The 26,806-nt window shown below is 48.4% G+C and overlaps 2 protein-coding genes across 2 annotated transcripts in view; both read right to left on the minus strand.

Annotated features, from left to right (window-relative positions):
- Positions 1-22,928, minus strand: part of TTLL12 (tubulin tyrosine ligase like 12) — a 37,323-nt gene extending 14,395 nt beyond the window's left edge. Inside the window, exons 1-6 of the mRNA XM_043967010.1 lie at positions 22,737-22,928; positions 15,391-15,563; positions 6,598-6,796; positions 4,223-4,382; positions 3,056-3,189; positions 275-351 (exon numbers count right to left, since the gene is read on the minus strand). Coding sequence (XP_043822945.1) covers positions 275-351; positions 3,056-3,189; positions 4,223-4,382; positions 6,598-6,796; positions 15,391-15,563; positions 22,737-22,862 — 869 coding nt within the window. The 5' untranslated portion in view covers positions 22,863-22,928. The remainder of the gene's footprint in view (positions 1-274; positions 352-3,055; positions 3,190-4,222; positions 4,383-6,597; positions 6,797-15,390; positions 15,564-22,736) is intronic.
- On the minus strand, positions 22,906-23,520 carry LOC122729065 (octapeptide-repeat protein T2-like). Its single transcript, XM_043967729.1, has one exon. It carries the CDS (start codon positions 23,518-23,520, stop codon positions 22,906-22,908), a length of 615 nt encoding a protein of 204 aa, XP_043823664.1.
- Positions 23,521-26,806: the final 3,286 nt, after the last annotated feature.

Below are 26,806 nucleotides of genomic sequence, written 5' to 3' on the forward strand. Positions count from 1 at the left end.
CAGAAGCCTTGGCACAAACCTTGCCATAGGGGAGGGCGCACGCCCACCCCAGGCTTCTGGAAACAGACCATTCACTGCAACCCACTCAAAGGCTCGGCTCCTTCTCGTGACGCCTTTGCCCCAAACCTCCCTGGAAATTCTTAAGGAGCTGCTCCCGCCCACGAATGATTGACCAGAAAAGGACGAACTAATTTGGAAAAGCTTTGCTCAGTGTCAGGAAAAAGTGAAGGTAGAGAAGTGCTTTCTTGTGCAATTTGAGGAAGAAGCTACATACCTAAATATGTGACCTCTGGGATAAGCTGCTGGACTTACTGCAATAGGAAGCTTCTCCTTGTTTTCCTCTAGAATGGCCTGGGAGGAAACAGAACACACAAGCTCTTAGGAGAAGGGGGGTAAATTCATGAGACCCTTCTTACATAAGGTCAAGTTTCTTACAGTTCCCAAAATTATTAGGGTGTGCTGGAATTCTCCTTCCACTTAATGACACACTCCACTTGTCTTCCACTGCCCAGAGTCCTGTGTTTCCACAATGTGGAAACTAGACCAACTGAAAATTCAACTATTCACTCTGCCAATTAAGAGTTAATGGAGGGGGCAGCTAGGTGGCGCAGTGGATAGAGCACTGGCTCTGGAGTCAGGAGTACCTGAGTTCAAATCCAGCCTCAGACACTTAACACTTACTAGCTGTGTGACCCTGGGCAAGTCACTTAACCCCAATTGCCTCACTAAAAAAAAAAAAAAAAAAAGAGTCAATGGAGGGGAGGGCAGCTAGGTGGTGCAGTGGATAAAGCACCGGTCCTGGATTCAGGAGGACCTTGAGTTCAAATCTGGCCTCAGACACTTGACACTTACTAGCTGTGTGACCCTGGGCAAGTCACTTAACCCTCATTGCCCCACCCCCCCCCCCCCAAAAAGAGTCAATGGTGGGGGGAGCTAGGTGGCACACTAGATAAAGCCCCAGCCCTGGATTCGACCTGAGTTCTGTGGTAAAATAATGGGATCTGGCAGACTGACTGGGATGGGCCACACCTGGCCTGTCCTGAGTGACGTGTGCCGCTGATGTCAGCAGGAGAAACCACTCTCCACAGGCAGTTTGAAGGACCTCCCCTTTGGGGGGAGGCTGAGGGGAGCTCGGTCTCTTTCCCTTTGTGCGAGCTGCAGGAGTGGGCAGAAAGAGTTTTTTTCCCTGGCAGTTTGTCCTGTGGGCCTTGGCTGCAAAGCTGTTTCCCACTGAAGCTAAGGGCTCCAGGTGGTGAGTTAACATACGAGCCCAGCTCTTCTGAATGAGCTGAACTGGAAGCGAGTTTGGGGATTGTTTAGACTTAGGGGGATTATCCATTTTTGTTTTCCCCTATTCCCTTGTCTTTGATTTTATTAATTTCACCTTTGCTGTTTATTTTATTCCCATTAATAAAACCTGATTTGTTTGTGGAAAAGAGGCTGTCAGGCTCCTTTCTTATTGGCCTGGGAGAAATATCTAAAAAGGCAGTTCGGAGGGGAGGGAGCTTCGGGCCTAGAGGTCCCTCATTATTTCTGGGACCCAATATTTCAGCGAGCCACTCGATTAACTCTCCCCATATCAAATTTGGCCCCAACAGTTCAAATCTGGCCTCAGACACTTGACACTTACTAGCTGTGTGACCCTGGGCAAGTCACTTAACCCTCATTGCCCCACAAAAAGAAAAAAACAAAAACAAAAACCAAAAGTCAATCAGGAAAACTTTAAAACTTTAAAATACAAATAACAGTATTTTGGGAAAACATTGATTAGGAGATTGCTATCTTGAAAAGTTTCCTGGTTGTGGTCAAAGGGGCAATTAACTAGGAATAAGGAGATGTGGGTCCAAACTCCTGTTCTGCAAAGCCACTCAATTGATGCCCTGAGCCCACTTTGGACTCCGCCACTTTCCACTTGCAAAACTGTTCAAATGTCACAGGATCGCTGGGAGGAAAGCCTTTTAAAAGTGCTGTATCATTCTTTTCTCCTAGCTGGATGGCCACTGTTCTGACCATCCCTCACGTTTCATGGTTCTTGAGTCGGGGCTGTGGTGAGAACCCTTAGTGTAGAGTAAGAGTGGATACGGGTTAGAACGCTGCTGCTGCTATCATTACTACTTAGGTGACCATGCCCAAGCTGCACGTGGTCAGTCTTTTTATCTTTGTGGGGAGGGAACTGGGTGAGATCAGGGCTTAGTCTGGGGTCTGTGGCCTTGTTTTTTGAAGGTATTTGATCATTGTATTTCAAAAGAATTGGTTTCCTTTAGAATCCTACACAGTTTATTTTATGCATTTAAAAACATTATTCCAACAGGGGCTCCAGGTTTCCCTGGATTCACTCCTGAGGCATCCAGAACACTAGAGAACGGAAGAACCCCCGGCACAGATTGTGTCTAAGGCTCCTTGCAACTGTAGATCCCATGGTCTTATGAGGCAAATTAGGCAAAGGGACCCGGCCTTCTGGGACAGAAACATGAGTCATTTATTGGAGCCCCTACTAAACAGTGCCCCTATAATAGGAACAGACTAACAATAACATTTATAGTGTTTTCAAAATTTGCAAAGCACCTTACCTATATTATTTCCTGTGAGTGGTACAATAATCCCATGAGACAGATAGTATTGATATTATTCCTATCTGACAGATGAGCAAACTGACCCAAAGTCACAAAGGTAGGATCTGACCAAGGCCTTACTCTTTTCACTTTGGAGGGTGGGGGTGGGTGGTATCTTCTATATATATTGGCACATCTACAGCAAGAGGGCTGAGAGTGTGAAGAAGGCAAAAAGGAACTGACCTCAGAGGGGGTGCTCTCCAAAGAACAACACCCTTCGATGGCTCCAGGAGGCACGGGGCACCTGCAGCTGAGGGAGCTGAGACATTTTTCCTGATACTGAACCCAATCTCCGAGGGTCCTCGTTTGGCTGTTTGGCCAAGCACCCTCTTCTGCACAAAGACACACCTATTTGAGAGACAGCCTCCTAATGTCTGCAGAGCAAGGACAGTATGCAAGGTGGCACGCAGCAATGCCTGCCACAGGCAAGCTTACCGCCATACCTGGTAGTGTTCTTCTGATGGCTCGGGGGTAGAGGAGCTGACATCCAACACGTCATCAGGAACCCACGGCAACAACACACATCTCCGGATTAGCTGGTCCACTTCTCCGTAGGCGAAGTCCCGGGTCACCTCCTCTGTGTCAAGGTACATGGTTCAGCAGTGGTGGCGAGGCTCTTTGCACCTCTCTAACTGCCAGGGCAGCCATGGCACGCTCCAAGGGACAACAGCAGGGAGAGCAGGCTCTGTCCTCATCAATCATCGCCACCCCATGACGCCCTTATGCTCCCATGTTCTCTCATCCTCATTTCCCTTGACTAGACACCATCCAGATGTGAATCCGACCCCACCCATCTCTTCTGCTGTCAAATCGTGGTTCCCTCTGAACCTTCTTCTCCCACCCTCTTTCTACTCATTAGCTCTCACTGAGAGCCTGCTTCTTTCTGATGACACCACTCCCCTCACTCTGCTCTCTGGCACTGGCTCTGCCTTCTCTCCACCCAAGCGCACTGGTCCTGGGGGGAGCTGGAGCACTCCTTGATGCCCACAGGCACTTCCAGACTTTTGCTTTACTCAGAAACGTTTCTTCTTGGAAGTCTGCCCAGCTCCTTCCCCCTCCTTTCTCAAGCTAGCACCTGGCTCACCAAGATCTCCTCCTTCTCAGCTCCTGCCCTCCTTTATACTAGCAGACTTTCAATCCATAGATATGGGGATCTTTCTTGAGGTCCAGACACTAGGGAGTCTGTAGGTAAACTGGAGGAGAGCTATGAACTTGGATGGGAAAATTCCCCCTACTTGATTTCACTTTCTTTCCTCTTCAAGCTCAACCCCAACAGTCGGCCACTTCACTTCTGCCTTGTCCTTTAATCTGGAATCCCTGGTCTTTTCATCTCTCTTCTCCTGACAAACTTCAGCCCTGGATCCTTCTATATGAAGCCCTTCCCGATTCCCCAAATGCAGGTGCCTGCCTACCTGGCCAAATGACCCTGGATTAACTTTTCTACACATGTGCACACACAAATGTATTTTTGTGCTCTGCATGTGTACGCATTGTCTCTCCCTGTGAAGAGAAGCCACTGCCTTTTTTCTTATGTGTATCCATAGTGCCTGGCACATAGTAGGTGCTTCACTGATATTTGTGGACCATCAAATGAGGACAAGCAGACTTACCACCTGTTTCAAGGTCTCTCAGGGGCCAGAGAACTGTGTAGGCAATCTGCTGAGGCATATAAAATAAGGGTGCCGTGGCAAAGCTGGGGTTATCTGAGTGCTGAATTCGAGAGCCAAATTCATCCATGATATACCACACAGGAACCTTTTCCTCTGCAGTCTTTTGGACAGAAAGAATAAAAGAGACATGTTACAAAGACTTATAGTTCTAAACAGCAATGTGTTTCAGCTTATCCTCACAGCTGTGGGTGCCAATGTTTGCATTTTGGGGTTTAGCTTTGGTAACTGTGTGGACTCAACATTATTTCAAGGACCTAGCATTCCACTGGTGATACACCTTCTACTGATATGGACCTCACCCTTCTTCTTCTTCTTTTTTTTTTTTTGCAGGGCAGTGAGGGTTAAGTGACTTGCCCAGGGTCACACAGCTAGTGTCAAGTGTCTGAGGCTGGATTTGAACTCAGGTCCTCCTGAATCCAAGGCCAGTGCTTTATCCACTGTGCCACCTCGCTGCCCCAGACCTCACCCTTTAACCAGCAGAGAGCCTGGAATTCCAGAGTTACCATGACCAAAAGAAATCACGGGACTCTCCCAATATACTAGCCTGGAAGCCCAGCCAGTTTAGGTTATTGGCATGGCAGTCTCAGGGTATGTGACGCACTGGCATAGCCTTCATCATGCCATGATGAGGCCATCAGGGTGGTGATCTAACAAAAATCGGGGCGGGGTGGGGGGGGTTGTAATAGCAATAGGTGACACACAGAACACCATTTTATCATTTACAGCTTTATGATCGTGGACTGAATGGCCAGCCCTGCAGCCTGGTTCGAAATGCCACCACCAACCCCTCCTGACTGCATGACAGTAGACGAGTCTCTTTATCGCTTGTTGCTCCAGACAACTTCCCAAGAGTAGGGGCTGACCTGCACTGGAGAAATGAGTTGTTTCCTCTCTGAGTTCCTGCTGCCAATGAAATCACCAACACGGTTCCCATTCCCCAGCTCGTCTGATTCTCCCAACAATCCTGTGATACGGATTCTACAACATTTTCTCTCTGTCTGACAGGCCAGGGAACTGATGCTCAAAGGGGTCAATGACCCGTCCAAGGTCACAGAGCTGATAAGCGATAAGAGGTGGGATTCAAGCACTGGCCTGGGTTCCCAGTTTGAGGTTGTTTTTATTCTATCAGGTGAATGTCCTCCAAACTTTTAGGCTGGGCTGAGGAACATGGGAAACAAGATGGCACTAATCTGGAAGTTCATCAAAGTGTCCCATTCCAACAAAGTGACTTTCATGATCACATGCAAGTGGTTTATTATTTGGGTGCTACTCTACACCTTTTTTTTTTTTGGTGAGGCAATTGGAGTTAAGTGACTTGCCCAGGGTCACATAGCCATTCCACACTTCTTAAAGCAAAACTTGCACTAATCAGATGGACAACAGGTGATATCAGGGACCGGCTGTAAGGAATGCCCCCCCCCCCAAAAGATCCAAGTGGGAAGTCAAAGCCAAACTCAGTCCTACCCAGACTACTCCCTTACCTTCAGGTCCAGCCCCGGAGATGCCAGGGTGGAGGCCCCTCATTCCACTACTCTTACCATAGATCAAAAATCAGACTCGGAGGGAGCGGAAAGATGTAATTCTCACACCCAAACTAAGCCCAATGCCTATCCCTTTTCTGGTAGGGTCAAACTCCAGAGCTGGCATGGGCAGACAGGACATGGCCACACCTGGGTCAGGAGAATCCAGGGCAGATGGCACACACCAGAAGCCAAGCCTGCTGAGAGAGGGGCTGCTAAGTCTACTGACTCCAGGGGAGAGACAGTAGAGAAGGCACATCAGGGTTGAGTCTGGGCAATGCTGGCTCTCTTCGGGCTCACTCCTAAGCTCTTTTGGGCAGTAGAGAAGCATTTCTTCTCATCTACAGGTACTCTCTACCTACTGAAAACTTCAGGCATAACATAATTTTTTCCTTCTTCCACGGTGAACTTTTCACTCTTACAATTATGACGATAAGCTGCCCCATAGAGTCGCTAACATTCTGATGCACGGGCATCCCACTGCCTCCCCCTTGTTTGGACAGATGGTCTGTGTCCGTGTCGGCAGCCCACACACTTTCCAAAGCACAAGGGGTTCCCACCACTGGCAATGGTAGAATTCTGCCAAGTGACTGTCAGGATGCCTCTATTTCCGACAGTCAAGCATGGGGAAATGTCCCAGCAGCTGGCTCAAGTTCCCTTCCTCAAGATGTGCACCCCTCCACGTTTCCTTCTCTTTTCCTATCCTCTGATCAGTGCCTGGAGCCTGTGGACACTAATGGGACACCTCTGGGAGCTGCTAGAACCGCAGCTTGACCACTGGCCAGTCCGTCTTACCCCCTGGGAGAGCTGGTACGTCTGGTTGTACTTCCACATTTCTCCCAAAACGAGCTCCACTGAGCCGTCGTCTGGAATTTCCCCATGAAATTCAATCCCCATCAAGTTGGCCATTCGGTGCAGCAGCCCTGGGACCTGCAGCAGCTGCTGGCGGGCGTGTTCCACTCGGTATGTCCAGGCGTGGTCAATGAGAAATATGCTTCAAGACAAAGAGGAAAAACCCTTCTTAGGCCTCATGGCAGTCAAGCTGAACCCAAGCAGTGGCTGTCTCTTGGCTGAGTCATGGAAACACCAAGGCCACAAAGGTCACTTTGCCCCCGAAGGGCACCGAACATGGTAAACACGGGACCACAAGAAGACAGAAAGAGGAGGGGCAAAGGAAAGGCAGAGAAACACCAAGCGCCACAGGTGGGACGTGATGGGGGCAACAGATAACTACCAACCATCCTTCCTGGTGCCTCTCATGGCTCAGGGCCGCCACCTATGGTCCCGGTCAGCCCAGGGGGCTGATACCTGTCACACCCTTCCTGGTCAACTGAAGGAGAGAAGAGACTGATTCAGAGTTGCACCAGGAGAGGGGTAGGCTGGAAAGGTGATGGATGCCTGGGGGCCTGCAGCCTCTCAGGCCCTTGGGGGCAGAGAGTGAGAAGGTGGCAAGGCCCAGTCTGTGGGCAGCGCAGGGCTCACATATGCACTGGAGGCTGTCTTGGGAGAAAAGCAGGCAGGTGGGTGACAAGGTTGAGCTACCCACAGTCACTGTGGCAGCCCACTTCTCTCACCTCCCTTCAGCTGTTCTTCTTCTTTGTTCCTCCTCTTCTCTTCTCCCCCGCCGCCCTCTGCCCTCAAAGCATTCACTCATCTACTCCCTGCCTTGCCCAGTGGAGTCACCCGTCATCGGTCCCCTTCACCCCTCTCCTCTTCTCTTCTACCAGTACAGCCCCTCCTTCACTGTGGCTTCCCTGGCCCAAGCTGCTCAGCTGGAAACACACACGCTGCTTATCTTTCCAAGGGCACTGGGCACCCGTGGCTGTTACTCACACAGCGATCTCACACACATCCTCTTCCCCCATTCCCTCCCTCTGCCAAGGTTTCCAGCACCTTTTGATCACCCCAGTTCTCTCTTCCTTCATGTCCTTCCCCCACACCACCCTGGCCCTTCCCCCACACCCAACTGGTCACCAAACCTTGCTACGTCTATCTCCATTCACTCCCTCCTCCCACTCCCACAGCCGCCATCTTGGTGCAGGCCCTCAATGGCCACCTAGTCAGTCTCCCTACCGCCCCCCCCCCCATCCTCGGCTTTTCCAGTCCACTATCCCCACCGCTACCCAAGTGCACATCCGATCGTGTCATTTTTCTCTCAGTAAACTCCAGGGTTCACCTATTTATCACCTCTAAGATCACATACAAACTCCTATTTGTCACCAAAGGCCTTCCCCACCTGGCCCTGGCCTTTTCACACATAATTTCTCCTTTCTCCCGGGGCCAGCGCACGTTCCAGACTTCTTGGTGTTCTCAGTGTTCTTGTATGGGCTGACCCCAAGCCTGGAACCCTCTCCCTCCAGTCTCCCCTACCCCTTAGTACGTCACATTTCGCTCAAAGCTCGACTCGAGCACCAACGCCACCGTTCTGATCCTCCTAAGGGTGAGGACCTCACTCCTCCACCAGTGAACCTGCCTTGTATTCACTTTGTACACACTTCCATCCACAGAGCATGCCGACGCTCCATCTTACGCCTCACACTGGCAGACCCTCCACTGCCCATCTCCACACCTTTGCACGGGTGCCCGTCCATCCCTGGGACACCCTCTCTCCTATCTCTCTACCGCTCGGAATCCTTAGGCTCTTTCAAAACTCAGCTCAAACCTCGAGGAGACTTTTCATGGCACCTCCAGCTTACATGGTTCCCATCTATTCTCTCCACATCTATTTACACATTATCATTATTGTGTCAACTCCCGATAGGTAGAGATTGCTTTTGCCTTCCTTTGCATTCTTAGTGCCGAGTATGGTGCCTGGCATGTAGAAAGCACTTGATAAATACTCAGCTGCTTGCTATGTTGTCTCCCTTGAGAGAGTCCTGGGGCCTGGACCTGTGATTTCCCTGGGTTAGAGAATTCCTTCTAGGACCGAAGGGTCGTGATGCCTACAGTGCCAAGAGGTCAGGGGACTGCTGTGTCACAGAATCTGCACGTGCAGGGTCTCAAGGCATTTGGCTCCCATCTACTCCACGATGCTGCCTCTCGTGAGGCTGCCTGCTGATCGGCTGGTCTGTCTGCATGTAACTGCACTGGAGAGCTGCTGCCCTGAGAGAAAAAGGGTGCTGTGAGGACTGCTTTGTATTCCCAGGATGGACACAATCTCCTCACAATAATCTCTAGCAGCTCTTGCTGAACTGTTAAAAGCATTAAGCTAATGAGTTTTTCTTTCCTAATTCCTCATCCTTAATTTGAAGGAAGCTGAAGGATATAACTTCAAAATGAGACAGGCTATAAATGAGACAACACCGGTCCATTCTCATAACTGGTTAAAAAACAACAAAAAGCCCCCAAACCCAACCTTGAACGCACACCCCCTCCCCTAGTAAAAAGAACAAAGAAAACATCAACAGCCAGGCAGTCTCTCAAGTGGAGCGCTCACATAGCACCCGCTGCCCCTCCAACGGAAGAGGGAGCGGCGATTTCTCAGCTCTTCTTTGGGACCAGTCTTGGTCATTATGGAAAGTCATCATCAGAAAAAAACCACTCTAGTCTTAGTGCGGCTTTAAACCTCAACAGCTTAAAAAGCCTGTACTGAGATCACGGCCACCTCAAACCCCTTCTCCAAACGACCTCCTGAAAGACAGTGTACGTGTCTTAGCCTGCCACACAAGGCCTTATCTCCATTTGTGGTCGTTCATATATTCTACATCATCATGATGCATTTAGACGGCCCTTTATGCTTTGCAAATAAAAAGCTTTAAACAGGTCATCTCATTTGGGTCTCACAACAACGCTGGGAGGCAGGTCCTATCACTATTCCCATTTTACAGTGGAGGAAACTGAGGCAGAGGAAGGCTGAGTGACTCACCAAGTTACACAGCTAGTAAGTGTCGGAGACCAGATTTGAACTCGGGTCTTCCTGACTATGGTGTCCAGCCACCCAATAACTCACAATCTCCTAAGTGGTCTATGGTTTCCCACTCCTGTGCCTTCCCTTCAGTTTCCCAATCTCTCCATGGCCCCTAACCGCCTGCCCCCTCTACTGCTATGTCCTTTGGTAGACTGATTCCTCCAGCTGACTGGGATCTCCCTCCCATCTGACCCCGAAGTCCCTTACAGTCTTTTAGGCACGCATCCACTTCTCCTAATTCAGCTCCGTCTCCTTGTCTGTGTCTCCTCTACCAAGAATTCCAGCCCCGCCCCCCTTCTTCAAGGCATGGGGGGTGACCCTGGGTGCTTCATGCCCCTACTACCAGTGGAGTGCTTTAGGGATGTGGGCCTCTAGTTTGCTTTCTGTTTGACTCTCTCCAGTTTAGGTATCAAGAGCTTATTTTTATCCTAGAAGAAATCGGGTAGGACCCCTTCTTGTCCTGTTTTCAAACAGCTTTTGTAGTTTTGTAATTAGTTGTTTTTTTTTATATATTGGACAGAATTTGCTGGAAAATCCATCTGGTCCTGCAACTCTTTTTCTTTGGGAGCTCATTTATAGCTCATTCAATTCCTTTTTTTGTGACTGGGTTATTTAAATGTTTAATTTCTTGTTCTGTTAATCTGGGCATTTTAGATTTTTGTAAATATTCATCTATTCATTTAGATTATCAGAATTTTTCTCTCCAATGCTCCCACCCCCAACACTCAATTTTGTTAATCTCTTTTTTTGATTTTCAGGACTTCTATTTTGGAGTCTAATTGGGGTGTTTTAATTGGTTTTTTTTCAGTTGCATGGACCTCACATACTGTACCATTCAGTGATACTTGCCTTCTTGCTGTTCTTTACACAACCTTCCATCTCATCCCTCTGTGGAGTTTCCCTGACTATCCTAGGTCTTGAAATGCTCTCCATCCCTCGCCTGTGCTCTGGGCTTCCCTGAGCTAAAATTGTACCTTCTATAAGTTGGTTCTCCTCAGAGATCACCCCTAATTTTTCCTGCCTGGTTCCTGTATGTACATAGTTGCTGGCATGCTGTCTTCCCATTAGACTGGGAGCTCCTTTAGGGCAGGGACAGTTTGGGTCTTTGTGCCTGACACATAAGAAGTGTCCCAAAATGATGGTTGACTGACTGCTGCCACAGGATCAACTTTTTTTTTTTTTTTTTTTTAGTGAGGCAATTGGGGTTAAGTGACTTGCCTAGGGTCACACAGCTAGTAAGTGTTAAGTGTCTGAGGCCGGATTTGAACTCAGGTACTCCTGACTCCAGGGCCGGTGCTCTATCCACTGTGCCATCTAGCTGCCCCCACAGGATCAACTTCAAAGATTAGCTCCTCTCTCCCTGAGTGTTATGTGTACACTTTAAAAATGGTCCCATTGGTGCCTGTGACTTTGTTTTACTGTCACTGCTGTTGTCATCCTCATTCCTGAAGCAGAGAGTAGAACTCCACCATGACTGGTTCCCTGACTACACAATCCCAGATAATCTTGAGATCAAAGTGCATCTTTCCAGAGTCATTCCTTTTATTTCCATTTATTTATTTAGTTTTTGGGCGAGGTGATGAGGGTTAAGTGACTTGCCCAGGGTCACACAGCCAGTAAGTGCCAAGTGTCTGAGGCCAGATTTGAACTCAGGGCAGGTGCGCCACTGCGCCACCTAGCTCCCCTAGAGTCATTCCTTTTAAGGTAATGAGACACACTCCTGCCATGCTTTTGGACATACATACTCAGCACCCCCACTGTTATATTTCATGACAGAAAACAGTTTTCCTTTTAAATCTTGGTCCTGACAATTTGAAAATGCTGCCATCTAAGCAAACTGTGCGTGCCCTTTGACCCAGCAATACCACTACTAGGTCTGTATCCAAAGAGATCATAGGGATCATGTGTACAAAAATATTTAGAGAAGCTCTTTTTCTGGTGGTAAAGAATTGGAAATCAAGGGAATGCCCATCAATTGGGGAACAACTGAATAAATTGTGGTATATGAATGTAATGGAATACTATTGTGCTGTAAGAAATGACAAGAAGGCAGATTTTAGAAAAGTCTAGACTTACATGAACTGATGCTGAGTGAAGTGAGCAGAACCAGGAAAATGTTGTACACAGTAATAGCAACACTGTGCGAAGATGAACTAAGAATGACTTAGCTCTTCTCAGCAGTGCAATGATCCAAGACAATCCCAAAGGATGCATGATGGGAAACGCTCTCCCCATCCAGAGAAAGAACTATGGAGTCTGAATGCAGATTGAAACATACTATTTTCACTTTCTTAATTTTTTCATGGTTTTTTCCCTTTTGGTCTATTTCTTCTCTCAGAATATGACTACTATGGAAATGTTTTGTATGGAAGAGTGAGCCAAAAGTCATGAAGGGGTTTCAATATTTAATAACTCCTTTATTTTTTGTTTTTAATTTACAATACCATAGCATCCCATATAGTATACATAAGAAATGAATTTACATCATGTGTATCAATCAACTCTTGTGAAAAATAAAGAAAAAATAATTTTCAAAAAGTTATTAAAATATCATGACTTTTGGCCTACCCTTCATAACCTGTATCAAACTGCTTACTGTTTTAGGGAGAGGGAGAAAAATTTAAAGCTCAAAATTTTGAAAAAATGAATGTTAAAAACTATCTTTACATCTAACTGGAAAAAATAATATACTATTTCAAAAAGGGCTGCCATAATTAGAACAGTTTCATAAAATTATACATGAAGACCGCTGCCAATGGAGTTTCATTTGCATATTAAACAAAAGGAACACAATGTAGCAAAGACTGAATAATTCTATTGTGTCAGAGGTCTATGCTGTAGCCACAGTGATGAAACCTTCTCATTTTACAACTGGGAAACCTGAGGTTGAGACAATAGAGTGTGCCCAAGGCCACATATCATTTAGTGAGAGATAGGGGCATTTAATTCACCTTGAATTCAGTTTAGACATTAGCTTTTGCAATGAGAAAAGGGGCTCAGCCTGTTAGCACTGCTGCTAAACTGACCACATTCCCAAGGCAAACACATTCTATGCTGTCCCAGGGTGAGTCACCAGAATCTCAGGTTAAAAGCAAGACTTTTTACTGACTCTGCTTTTTTTATGTTAGAGTAGTGCCCTTAAGGGGTCTTCTAATAAAGTCACAAAATAAACATTAGCCTGAAAGGAAGACTGGTTATGGTAGAAAGAACAAGAGATTAGGAGTTAAGAAACAGGCTTCTATTCTCAGCTTGGAACTACCTGCTGCTATGACCTGAGGTGAGTTACTTTCCCCTTTTTGGGGCCTGTTTTGTCATCTGAAAATCAAAGTGGGGATTAGATCTTTTCTAAGCTTTCTTTTAGCTCTGAGAATCCAGGATCCTTCCTCTAAACGTCCCCCACCCTCCCAGGCTCCCAACCTTGGTGTCTTTTTTCACTTCTCACTCTCACTTCACACATCCCAACAGTTATCCACAGGCCTAGGGTCATAGAAATGATCAAGTCCAGCCTTATCTGACCAAAAATCTAATCTAACAAATGGTTCCCCAACTTCCAATTGTAAAAAGGGAGATGGGATCCTCTGCCTCCCAATATTCCCTGCTGCCCTCTGGGAGGGCTCTTAAGTGTGAGGAAAAAGCCCTGACAGGCTCCTCTGCCACTCCTACCAAGCCGACCCAGTCCTGCCCCACGGGCTGACCCCTCTTTTACGGGGCAGTTCTTCAAATTCTCGGGTGATGGTCATCTCTTCCCTCTTCCTTTTCAGTCTCAACACTCCTGGCTCCTTTAGCCATCTTTAGTTCTTCCAGCCCTTGGGTGCCCTCATCCCCCTCTGGGGAGCTTTCACTTGGTCAGCGTTCTTCATAAAATGTTCCCAGAGCCAGAGGACAATGAGGCATCACAGGGGACAGAGGGATGGACCGGGGAGCCAGAGGACCCAGGTGCCAGTCCTAGGTCTGCTGTGGTTTAGTCGTTTTTCAGTCACGTCTGCCTCTTGGGGATCCCACTTGGGAGTTTCTTGGCAAAGACACTGCAGTGTTTTGCAATTTCCTTCTCCAGCTCATTTTATAGATGAGGAAATTGAGGCAAACACGGTAAAGTGACTTGCCCAGGGTCACATAGCTAGTCAGTGTCTGAGGCCAGATTTGGACTCAGGAAGATGAGTCTTCCTCGTTCTGGATGTGGCCCTCTACCCACTGCACCCCCCAGCTCCCCCAATCTCAGTTCTGTGTACTAACAGGGTAAGCATGGGCAAGTCACCCAACCTTTTGGGCCCCAGGTTCCTCTTCATCTGTGAAATGAAGAGGCCAGACTTTAGGGTCTTCATGGTCTCTTTCCTCTCTGACTCATTTTTTTTTTTTTTTGTGGGGCACTGAGGGTTAAGTGACTTGCCCAGGGTTACACAGCTAGTAAGTGTCAAGTGTCTGAGGCTGGATTTGAACTCAGGTCCTCCTGAATCCAGGGCCAGTGCTTTTATCCACTGTGCCACCTAGCTGCCCCCTCCTTTTTGACTCTTACCCTGTACATCATGTGACCAGAGCAATGACCTCTAGGTAAAGGGATGAAACATTCTATTCTACTGCTACAGGGACCTCTGTGCTAGGGTAGGTCATAGGTCAGCACCTTTTCCAAACTGCTGGACTTGGAGAGGTGCCTGGAACACCAGAAGAGGGACGCCATGGCTGGGAACTTGGTGCCTGGGGCAGAGCCGGGACACCCTTACCCCACTGGAGGAAGAGTGCTCACAAATATCTATTCTAATTTTGTTTCCTTAAAAGACACCAGGGGCAGCTAGGTGGCGCCGTGGATAGAACACCGGCCCTGGAGTCAGGAGTACCTGAGTTCAAATCCAGCCTCAGACACTTGACACTTACTAGCTGTGTGACCCTGGGCAAGTCACTTAACCCCAATTGCCTCACTTAAAAAAAAAAAAGACACCAAATAGGTTTTGCCTTTTCCAGACTGTTTTTATTGAAATGTTAGTGGGGAAACTGCTGGAAGGCAAATACTTGGGTTTTGTTACTTTGAAGACAGATGATACAGGACACTGCGTGCCTGGAGGACAGGAAAAATTTCAGTCTTTGTAAATAAAGGACGAAGGGAAATTTCACAAAATTAGTTTCTCACGGCTTTTCTTGAATCTCTCCAGAAAAAGAATTTCCACAAGTAATATAATACAGTAACCTAAATGATTACACCATAACTAAGATAAGCTGCTCTCTACCACTCCTTAGAAACACCCTTTCTTATAAGTGAAGTCTGTTTTTAAGACATCCCATGACCTGTTTTCCCATCTTCTCCAAACTAAACAATTCTATTACCAAAAAAAGTCCCCCTCAACCTTGAATTCTCGAATTACCTGCTCTTCATCCAGTCATGCCAAGACATAGAGTCTACTTCTTCAGGATTCACCTCAATATCAATTCCCGACACCCAGAATCTTTCAATATTACTCCCCCCTCTTCACAGTGTCCCTGTGAGCTGTATGCTGTTATTGCTTGACACTGATATCACTAGAAAATTAAGTTTAAAATGAAACTTAAACTAAATATAGTTTCATTTCTATTCCTCCCCGAGTCAGGTAAGGGGCATCAGTAGAAAACATTCTCAAATAATGGGCTACTACCAGTTTCGGATACAAGCCTATTTGAGATTCTCCAATCTTAAGGCAGAAATAGAATCCTACCTATTGGGATCATTTGCTTGCAGTCCGTTTTCATTGGTCACAATTACTTTATAACAGAGTTCGTTTCCTGGATTTGGTTTCTTTTTCAATTCTTCTTGTATTTCTTCATCATTTTCATCTTCTTCAACTTCTTCTACTTGCATGATTCCAAACATCTCACCAGCATCGAATATCTAAGATCAGAAGCATCAGTCAGTGAAGATGTCTGTAATGTCATTAAACTGGATTTACATAAGAGAAACAGGACCACAGACTATCAAAGCTCAAAGGCACCACAGACCTTCTCACTTTACAGAAGACTCAGGTCTCAAGCAGGCTAAGTCACATGGATACCAAGCTGGAGAGCTGGGATTTCAGCCTGAGCCAGCGCTAAACTAAAGTATTTGAAAACAAGTTACAGACGACCAGAAATCCGGACTTGCAGCTTGACCCTCCTATGTTTGTCCAGGGCACCACAGTGCTCCCAGCCAGTCAGCTGTCAGGTCTGACCAGGTCCCCTGCATTCAGTTCAATTCAATGGCTCCCCTCAGACGGGCTTTAAAGCCTGTCCTAACCTAATCCCTCCCCTGCAGGGACCCTGGCCTCCCGGCTGCTCCCCATGCCTGGCACACCTTCCCTCCTCATCTCCACCTGCTGGCTTCCTTTAGGTCTCAGCCAAAGTACACCTCCTGTCTGAATGTATGCCCATTTCAGCTTGTCCCTTCCCTGTTTGCACACAGCTCTTTACATGTCGTCTCTTCCATTAGACTGGGGGCTCCTCAGGGGCAGAGGACGCTCCACCCCTTTTTGTATCCCTAGCTCTTAGCACAGTGCCTAGTAAACAGTAGGTACTTCACATATGCTGGCTGACTGACTGCCATTTTATCGGTGACTTGGATAAAGGCATAGACAGCAAGCTGATGGAATTTATCACACAAATGCGGAAGAGATGGCCAGCAGGATGGACCAGGCAGAATTCTAAAGATCTTGACAGTCGAGGACCCTGGCCCAAACCTACTGAGATGAAATGTAACAGGAACAAATGTAAAGGCTAATGCTTGGATTCAAAAAATCAACTTCTCCAGTACAAGATGGGAAAGTATTGGTTAGAGAATCTTTGGGCTGAAAACAACCTCAGGGTTTTAGCAGTTCAATAAGACTTTAACAGTGAGGTCTAGTTTTCCTCAATGCAACCCAGGGAGGAAGTTGATGTAGTAGCCTGATTTTTACAGACCTAGAAACCGAGGCTGGGAGAGATGAGATGACTAACTTGCTACTGCTAAGAGCCTGTTTCCTGCCCCTAAGGCCAGTGCTCCTTCCATTAGACTGAACATCTTCTGGGACACTGAGCTGATTTCTTCTGAGATCTCCAACCCTTTGAAAATGTATTTTAAAAATGTTTCATGGGGCAGGTGCAGTGGATAGAGCACCGGCCCTGGAGTCAGGAGGACCTGAGTTCAAATCTGGACACAACACTTACTAGCTGTGTGACCCTGGGCAAGTAACTTAACCCCAATTGCCTCACTTAAAAAAAAAAAAAAGGTTTACAGTTGCTTTTTGTTTTTGATGTCAAATCATCCTGAGATACCACTCTGTCCTTGAATCAAACCCTTCCTTATAACAGAAACAGTGAAGCAAAATCAACAGAGAAGCTGCCAAATGGTGCAATGGATGGAGTGCTGGGACTGGAGGCAGGAAGACCTGAGTTCAAATCATTCCTCAGACACTTACTAGCTGTGTGACCCTGGGCAAGGCACTTTACCTCTGCCTGCCTCAGTTTCCCCAACTGTAAAAATAACAGCACCTACCTTCCAGGGTAGTATCTTTAAAGTGCTTTGCAAACCATAAAGCATTAGAGAAATGCTAGCTATTATCATGAGTCTAAGTCTGACAAATAAATACACCCCCAATATTCTTCTCCATCTGCCCCCTGCACAACCACCACGTGCATATAGGGATGTCTTGTTTTCTGTTCTCTGGGATCATCAATTTTTTAATAATTCAGAGAGTTCAGGCTCTTTTCAGTGACATTCACACTTACATTTTGGCGGTCACTGGCTATGCTGTTCTACTGCTACCTATCTGCCTCTGCCTTGGCTCAAACACCTTTTCTTGTGGTCTTTTGAATGCCTGTCTTTCATTTCGCACCATACAAATGTTTCATTACATTTAGACTGTGCCCCATCCCAGGGCTTCCTGTGTCTTTGGTGCTTCTCCACCACAAGGGTGCCGATACAAATGCTGTGTTGGCCATTAGACCTTTTTGTCTCTCTCCTTAGGGTCACGTGCACCAGTAGCGGGCAACAACAGTCTGTCTACAGTTGGGCAAGATGCTTTCTTCTGTTCTCTCATTTCTTTAAATGCTATAACTTTATACACATATACAAGTACATATAAAGTTTTATATGTCAATATATGTGTGAATTTCTGTATATATGTGGATATATATGGAGTTTATTGTGGTAGAATGAAATTTCTGATACACTGCTTTCTAATTTTCCCAGTTTTTGCCAAAGAGGCAGGCCCTCCCCAAGTACTCTATGTTCTTGGATCTATCAAATGCTAGGAGACCGTCTGCACCCATCTCAGTACTGGATAGGTCGCACGATTTGTAACTTGTAACTTCCACCTGACTCTCCAACAACAGCTCTTTCCGTATCTGAAGATCAAGACCATGTCTCCATCTTCTCTCTCCAGGTGAGATAAACAGACTTTTCAAATGCCGTACTGGAAGCAGCCTGACAATGGTGAAGTCAAGTTGTCCATGGTTACACAATTTTTCTATTGAGATGCTACACATGGGCTGTGTGTGTGTGTGTGTGTGTGTGTGTTTGTTTTGGTGGGGCAATGAGGGTTAAGTGACTTGTCCAGGGTCACACAGCTAGTGTCAAGTGTCTGAGGCTGGATTTGAACTCAGGTTTTCCTGAATCCAGGGCTGGTGCCCTGCTCCTACGCATGGGCTTTTAAAAATTTAAATAAAGCTGCCTTGGGGCCCCAAGGTATCAATTTCTTTAAAGTCACTACTCGAAACAGTCCTTAGTTTTTTATTTTAGGTTGTAAAAGAGTGCCTTGTTGGTGAGGGATTCTCTACCCAGTGCTTCAGTCCTCATCTCCCCAACCTGACCAGAGAGCTGACCTCTCTAAAGGCTTCACGGCCATCCCAACATCCTTACACAAGACTCTATAGGAGCCTGACTTTACAGGGGCTCAGTGAGATCACATGATTCTGCTCTTGGCCAAACAGCAGTAATGCTGGAGGTGGGATCTGAACGCAGGTCTCTCCTGCCTCCAAGGCCAGCACTCTTCCCAGTAAGCCACATGGCCTCTCAGGATTAACTGCTGCTTAAGAGTCATCGTCAGTAATAAGGTCCTCTTTGTATTTGCTGACAGAGTGAGTCATCAGGACAACTATTATAATTAATCCTAATAATGACACCCTTCCAGAGAAGGTTCTGGAAAAGGAATCTGGCTGGTTTTTAGGTCCACTCAATTAGCCATAGTTCTTTATACTCTATTCTCTTTGGGACTCACAAAGACCAGCCAAAACAAAACAAAACTTGAGGGGGTCTCAAGTTCAAAAGGAAAGACGGAAGGCCGAGTTCAAAGATGTCTAAGGTTCCTTCGAGTTCTGACATTCTAAAATTCTAGGGGCAAGAAAGTGAGAACCAAGTCTTTCAAAGAAGGAAAAATTCACCCAAGGGCCTTATAAACCAAGACATTGCTGAATTTGAGTATTTTTAATGGAAATGCAAAGGTTCCTTGCAGCTTTAACATCCTACAATTCATTTGGTAATTCAGCAATTTCAAATGGCATTTAATTTATACGGTTAGAGATGAAAAAATTCACGAAGACAATTTAGGTCTTGGATCTCATTTTTAAGATGAGAGCCTTGGGTCTCAAACAGGAAGAGCTGTGCCATTCGCATGATCGAACCAATGTGAGGGAGAAAGCCCCAGTTCTTCTGCCAGGCCACACATCTCTTTCCCCTACATCAGGCGTTTAGCCTGTGGAGGGCAGCCAGTCTTAGGATAAAGGGGGTTGCACAGGGCGTCAAAGATGGACCAACAGCTGGTCTCCAACACTGCCTGGCTACACAACCATGAGCAAGGTATAGCACCTACAGTACTACCTCAGTTTCCTCATATATTAAAACAGGGGAAATAATAGTTTACACCACAAGTGTTGAATATACCCGATGACACACCTCAGCGCACCCAAACTATATGAAAATGTACAAATATACAATATATCATAGACAATAAAATAGATAACATATGGATACTTGTTTATATATATACACACACATAACAAAATAAATAAAACATAAATAACATTACACTTTAAAACTAAGTCAAGAAAAAAAGAAAAAAAAACTAAGTCAAGAGCAGAACTGTTCTGAAATGAAAGTGTAGAATTATATCTACTTAAAGCAACTGGTATGAAGTAGAATTCATAGTGCCACATACAGTCCTATTTTTTTTTGCATGTTTTGATTTCTGTATGGAAACTCTCTTTATGATGTTTAAATGCAAAAATAAATTAGAAAACCCAAACAAGCTAAAATAACTAACCAAACTAGTGGAACGAAGTCAGCATGTGGCCTTGTGTGCTGATTAGTGGCTGCCAGATTCTATGAATTTGACACCACTGCTTTCTACAACCTACCTCACACAAGATAGTTGCAAGGAAAGTATTTTGCAAAGCTTCGTTTGACTTAAGATGAACTTTTGTCAAATTAAACTTTAAGCAAAGAATTCCTTTTTCCTGGGTACTTTCCTCACAACTTTATGCAGTCAGCAGGGCAAGTCCCACCTTACAGATGGTTAACACACTCCAAGGAAACAAAGGCAGAGAATGGCTCAGGGGCCGGGATCTCGTTGCTGTGCAGTTTCTATAAGCACAATGATTTGTGTGCTCTGCACTCCTAGGAGAGTCAGCTATTTCAAAGCACACCACACAGTTCCTGCTGCAGTAAAGAACCCCTCTGTAAAAAAATATACCTTCACCCCCACTGTATCTTTTTGCACACTGGGTGTTTGTCTAAATAACAGCTAGCATTTCTATATTACCTACTAGGTGCCAGGCCCGGTGCTGAGCACTTCACAACAAACTTGCAAGGTAGGTGCTCTTACAATCCCCATATTACAGCTGAGGAAACTGAGGCAGGCAGCGCTAGAGTGCCTAGATCAGGGTCATCGGGCTACCTGAGGCAGGATTAGCACTCAGGTTTTCCCGAGTCCAGGCCTCAGCGGCAAAGAACAATTTGGGGAATTTACTAAGGAAACGTCATCAGTGCAAGTTAAACCTGACTGCCATTTCAATCTGTGTTTCGGCCAGCGTCCTTCTGGCCAAGAGGCCTACAATTCTAGCAAAGATTCCCTCCTCCTTTTTATGCGGTCAAGTCCTTCTTCCATCATGGCCACAGATGTCTTCCTCCTCTGGGCTAGGAAACCACTGTTTATTCTGCAGACCTACCAAGGGCTGGGGAAGTGCCTCCAGGGCGGGGTTGCTGGGAGGGGCAAGGAGGAATCAAAAACACACCCCAGAGCTCAAGGGGATCACAAGGGATCCACTGGTCCAATTCTCTTGTTTTGGATATGAGGAAATGCAGAACAGAGAGGACACACTTGGTTCACATGGCTAAAGAGAGGCAGAGTAGTAGGGAGAGTGATTTGTGGGGTGGGGTGTCCCAGAGGGTCTAAAGAACATCCCCTGCAACCCCTGCCCCCAGTTCTAGGGTTGTCTGAAGGGGGAGAAGGGCTTCTATTTCTCTAGTCTCTTCCCCAAAACTTAGTTCCTACAACTTTCCCAAGACTGCTGTCTCCTCACCCCCCACTCACATAAAATGTGTTGGGGGGAAGAGCAGGGGTTGGTCAAATCCCTTCTTGTCCCTTTTAACCTATTCTGACTGGCTGCCACCCGTCAGGTACCAGATTGTGTCTTCCAGTGGCCACAGGTGCCAGGCTTGCGCGGCTAAGGCCTACCTTTCTCCTAATTGTTTCTAATGAGATCACACCAAAGCAATCACGTGAGCTACGAAAGGAAAGGTGACAGCACAATCCACCCAAATTTAAATTTGCCTAAAGCTAATACGTAACCCCGGGGGGAGGGGATGGGAGTCCGGATAAACTTGCCCCCAGCATCAAAACAAGACTTTTTCATGGAAGTGGTTCTGGCTCCTCTCCCCTCCAATCTCACAACTTCACAACAGAGCCCCAGGCTTTTTGGTGCAAACTCTAGTAAGGGGAACTCTGGCACCTAGAGGTCATGCTTCGAGGCCCGCATTTCAGCCCAAAGCCTGTATAAATGGGGACCTGGAGACTCCCATCTCTCCCAACCCCACACAAGCCTGCAGCCTCTACCCGGAGGCACGTGGGGTTGTGCACAGCTGAATGCATGCTACCTCTTGTTAGCCCCGGAGACGCGGGCTGCACTGACCTCCTCTTGCCCCAGGATCAATCACTCAAGGACTTGCCCAATGAGGGGTGGCTCGCAGCATGAGGGCTAAGGAGCCACTTTCTCCACGGGATGACCCCCGGCCGGCCTCGGGGAGCCTGTCAGGGCGAGGCGACCCTGCTCTGTTGGAGGTTTTCTTCCATCTGGGAACCAGCCGGTGGGGGTAGGGGGCAGACCAGGCCGGACCAGCCTCAGACTGTCCTTAGGGGCCCTGGGGTCCCCTACTCCAAAGCCTAGCTAGGCCCTCTGACCTGCCACACCCCAGGGGATCTGAGATGACTTCTAATGCCTGACACTCTTGGGGGGGGGGCAGGTGGTGCAGGGAGTAGAGCCTGGCGTCAGAGCTCATCTTCCCGTTTAAATCCTGCCTCAGACACTTACTAGCCGTGAGACCCTGGGCAAGTCTCTTAATCCTGCCTGCCTCAGTTTCCTCGTCTGCCAAATGAGCTGGGGAAGGAGATGGCAAACCGCCCTGGTGTCTTTGCCATTTAACTCTTCTGAGCCCCTAGAGGGGTGGTCTTCCAAACCGGCTCAGCCCCGACCCGACCCGACCCCCCACTTCAACTCTCCAGGGGTCCGTTCTGGGGGCGGGGCCTCGGCTTTAGGAGCCACCTGCTCCCCCCCCCCCAGAGAGCCTGCTGACATTTATTAAGCACTTGCTGTGTGCCCGCGCTAAGCAGAGGAAACGAATGGCGGGGGTGGGGGGATGCTCAGCACCGCCTCGGCCCAGTGCTTCCCCGGCACACAGTAGGAGCATAATAAGTGCTGGATGACCGCCCCCCCCCCCACCTCCACATCCGCTCCCCGCCTACAGAACTGGGGGCAAAAGAAGGATCCTCAGGCCTTCCTCCTCTTCCCCAGGCCCGGCCACAGGACCCCCCCGGCCCTCGCCCGGCCTCGGCGCCCCCACCTCGCGGTGCAGCTTGTGCAGGAGGCGGCCCCAGTAGCGCTCGGGGATGGCGGAGGCCCGCAGCGCCGGCCCGTGCAGCGCCACGAACGCCCCGTAGTCCTCGCCGTCCTCGCAGCCGCCCTCCATCTGTGCTGCCACAGCCGCCGCCGCCGCCGCCGCCGCCGCCGCTTCACAGCGAGGCTGCCCCGCCCCTCCACGCCCGCTCGGGGAGCCTCGGGCTCCCTCCTCGGCCGCTCGGCCCCGCCCCCTCCGCTCCCTCCTCGGCCGCTCGGCCCCGCCCCTCCGCCCCGGCACTTCCTCCCCGGCCGCTCGGCCCCGCCCCCTCCGCCCCCTCCGCTCCCTCCTCGGCCGCTCGGCCCCGCCCCCTCCGCCCTAGCGCTTCCTCCTCAATCCGCCCCCTCCGCCCCAGCGCTTCCTCCTCGGCCGCTCGGCCCCGCTCCCTCCGCCCCGGCACTTCCTCCTCGGCCGCTCGGCCCCGCCCCCTCCGCCCCGGCACTTCCTCCTCGGCCGCTCGGCCCCGCCCCCTCCGCCCTAGCGCTTCCTCCTCAATCCGCCCCCTCCGCCCCAGCGCTTCCTCCTCGGCCGCTCGGCCCCGCCCCCTCCGCCCCGGCACTTCCTCCTCGGCCGCTCGGCCCCGCCCCCTCCGCCCCGGCACTTCCTCCTCGGCCGCTCGGCCCCGCCTCCTTCTGGAAGCCTCCAGCGCTTGCGCCGCCTTTCTGGGCCTTCGGGCATCTCGCGCTGTCCTGAAGAGGCCCGCTTTGGAGGCAGGAATCTCGTACCACATTGGGAAAGGGAGTTGCACCACCTCCCGAGGCTTCCTATTCATTTATTCTCTCGTTCACCCACCCACTCACTCCTTCATCCGTTGAATAAGCGCTTATTAAGCGACTACAGCATGCCAGCCACGGAGTTCAGTTCTGGGGTTACAAAGAAAGCACCCCCCCATGTACTCATTCATTCAACAAATATTTATTAAGCACCTACTGTGTGCTAGGCCTGTGTCCTGGGAATAGGAAGAAAGGCTAAAGCTGGACAGTCCCTGTTCTCCAGGAGCTCACAGTCCAGTCGGGGAGACAACATGCAAACAACTGGCACCAACAAGATGCATGTGGGATCAAGGGGGTGGACAGGGCACCCCATGGATGAGGTTATATGAAAAGAGTGGTGACATCAGAAGGGGACAGCCCCGGGGGAAAGGTGTCACCCACCTACTTACCTGCAGACATCCAGGTGGGGATGGCCAGGTGCCAGAGGGAGGGAGAGAGCTGAAGCTGATGAGATCTGGCAAAAGAGACTGAGAAGGAATGTTTGGATTTCTCCCTTCCTGAGCAGGGAGGAGAGGGGGAAGAGCAGGAGAGAACAGCATCACCACCTCCAAGGAAGAGGACATATGGAGGAGGAGGAAGTGGTCCCAGATGCCAAAGGATGCTTGAAGACTGGGGAAAGCCTATCAAATTGGACAGCTAAGAGGTCCCTGGAAAGCCTTCGTCTCTTTGGATGGCTCTGATGGGTAGGGAGTTTTTCTGATTTTGAGCCTACATTTGCCGCTGAGGCTTCTTCCCATGGTCCCTGTTCTGCCTCCGAGGCCAAAGAGCCCAAGTCCAATCCCTCTTCTTGCACCAGGCTGCCCTTGCTAATTAGAGACAGCTCTCTCTTCCCTCCTGAGTCTTCTCTTGAGGCTAGAATGAGAGCCTGGGCCTCTTCCTGCCTGATCTAAATCCCTTTCCATCAAACCAGGTCCATGTCAATTGGCTGATGGGGTCCACCTCGTCCCCACTGCCCATCCCCCAATGTGCCTTTTTTTTGGTCATTCTTGCAGCACTGACACATTTAGTGACCTGGGGCAAGTCTCCATGTCTTCCCATGGCCTTCCTTCCCTGGGTGAGCTCTGATCTCTCAAATCTTTTCCAATTGTGGGACTCTATGACCGTATTATAACTCCTAACCCTGCTTCCTTCCTTGATTTCTCTCTTCCATCCCTTTCTCTTTGATTTTTAGCTCCCATCCTTGACCTCCTTCACCAGCCTTTGACCAAATGGGATCATGTATGTTCACTGGACTAAGAGGTAGGAAACTGATGGTGTTCTGGGTGTGGGTGGCATTGAACAGGTCACCCAAACTGTCTGGGCCCCAGGATCATTTCTGTAATATGGCACAGGTGATGTTTTATTTTCCCATGAGCCATTACTCTCCATATTTTACAGGTGAGGAAATTGAGGCTTAGAGCAGTCATAACCTGACTAGTGGCCGGCAGGATTCAAACCCAGGTCTCTCCTGATTCTAGGTCCAGCCTCTGTCCACTCAAGAGGATCCCTTGTGCTCAGTTGTTGTTCTCAGACCTGGGTGTTCTATCCCTGAAGAGATCTGATCGTTTTTGTCACACTCCATAGAAGAGCCTGTGGAGAAAACCTAGGAATGACTCGAGTCCACCATGTCTTCCCCATGGAAATGGTCATCGTTGTGTGGTTGATGGTCAGAACTTTCCAGTATTGTGCTAAGGACAAAGAACATCCCAAGCGGATTTGCATTCATATTTTTAGTAATAGCTAATTTTTTCTTAAGGAATAATGTTCTCAGGCTTGAGATCTACTTTTCCCGGAGCCTTGGGATCTTTCACTGCTCCCTCCCTTGTGTTGCTTGTCTGTGTACTTGTCATAGGCCCCCCAGATCCTCAGGGACCATCATTCTTTGAAGCTTTCTCAGGGCTCACACATAGTAGGTGCTTTATAACCTTTGAATCATAATTAATTTAATTTGCCACAAGGTGATTTTTTTCCCCCTCTTGGTTTGGCTCCTAATTGCTTCCAGTGGGCCAGCAAGCCTCTGATTTCATGAGTCATGGTGGGGTGTGGGCAGGAATGTGATTTCTAGGTCTGTTATTTAGAAATGTATCTCTCCTAAGTTGAGACACAACCACCTTCACTAAGTGCAGGTTACAAAGCAAAGGTGGTTCCTCTAGGACTCCCCTTCCCAGATTCCCCAGGGTCATTTGTGTGTTGCTCTAGGGGTAAATAAAAGGGAGGCAGGAAATAGGCCCCTTTCGTGTTTATTATTTGTTTTTTGTTTTGTTTTTTTTGGTGAGGCAATTGGGGTTAAGTAACTTGCCCAGGGTCACACAGCTAGTAAGTGTCAAGTGTCTAAGGCCAGGTTTGAACTCAGGTCCTCCTGACACCAGGGCTGGTACTCTATCCACTGTACCACCTAGCTGCCTCTTTTTGTGCTTATTATTAAAGCGACTTCCACAGTTTTATTCCATGCTGCACTGAAGCTCTGACACAGACCATAAAGCTCTCAAGACATAGGGGAATGAGGGCTCTGAGGATGTGTATTGCCTCCCTTCCCCATTTTCTGGGCTTAGCCTGCTGGCATTGGCAGGGGTCACGGTACTGTCACCGATCCGGCTCCACAACAGTGGCCTTTGAGAATGTGTTGTTGTTCAGTGGTGTCTGACTCCTTGTGACCCACGAACCATAGCATGCCAATACTATGGGATACATGAGATTTTCTTGGCAAAGATAATGGAATGGTTTACCATTTTCTCCAGTAGATTATGGCAAACAGAGGTTGAATGACTTGGGGCCCAGGGTCACACAGCCATTAAGTGTCTGAGGTTGGATCTGAACTCAGGCCTTCCTGACCTTAGGCCCAGTGCTCTATTTACTGAACTACCTACCAGCCTCAACTGGTGAAGATGGCTTTTTGTAAATGTAGTGCGGGGGACAGCCCCTAGCTTGTGGGCTGGTTCCTCCTCAATCCCTCTTCCCCTCTGCCTCTTAGAGACCCTTGTCTTTCTGAATTCTCAGCTCAAGTTCTACCTTCTCTTTGGGGCCCTTCCTGACCCCTGAGCTGCCGACGCCCTCCTCGCACCCAATCCCTCTTGTATGTCTTTCCTATAAACCTAGACCTCTCTATGTACATGTTGCTTCCTTCAATAGAATGTGAGCTCCTTGATGGCAGGGACTAGGTATGTCACCTTGGTCTTCAAATTCCCAGGACCTGACAAAGTGTAGACACTTAATCAGTGCATGTTGATTGAACGAGACTGCTCTGGAGCTTCAGGGATTTCCAGC

This window comes from Dromiciops gliroides, chromosome 5 (assembly GCF_019393635.1).
Source record: "Dromiciops gliroides isolate mDroGli1 chromosome 5, mDroGli1.pri, whole genome shotgun sequence".
In the NCBI taxonomy this organism is placed as follows: domain Eukaryota; kingdom Metazoa; phylum Chordata; class Mammalia; order Microbiotheria; family Microbiotheriidae; genus Dromiciops; species Dromiciops gliroides.

Coding starts and splice junctions, on each gene's coding strand:
- LOC122729065 (XM_043967729.1), bottom strand. CDS start 23,520: ATGTGGTACGAGATTCCTGCCTCCAAAGCGGGCCTCTTCAGGACAGCG.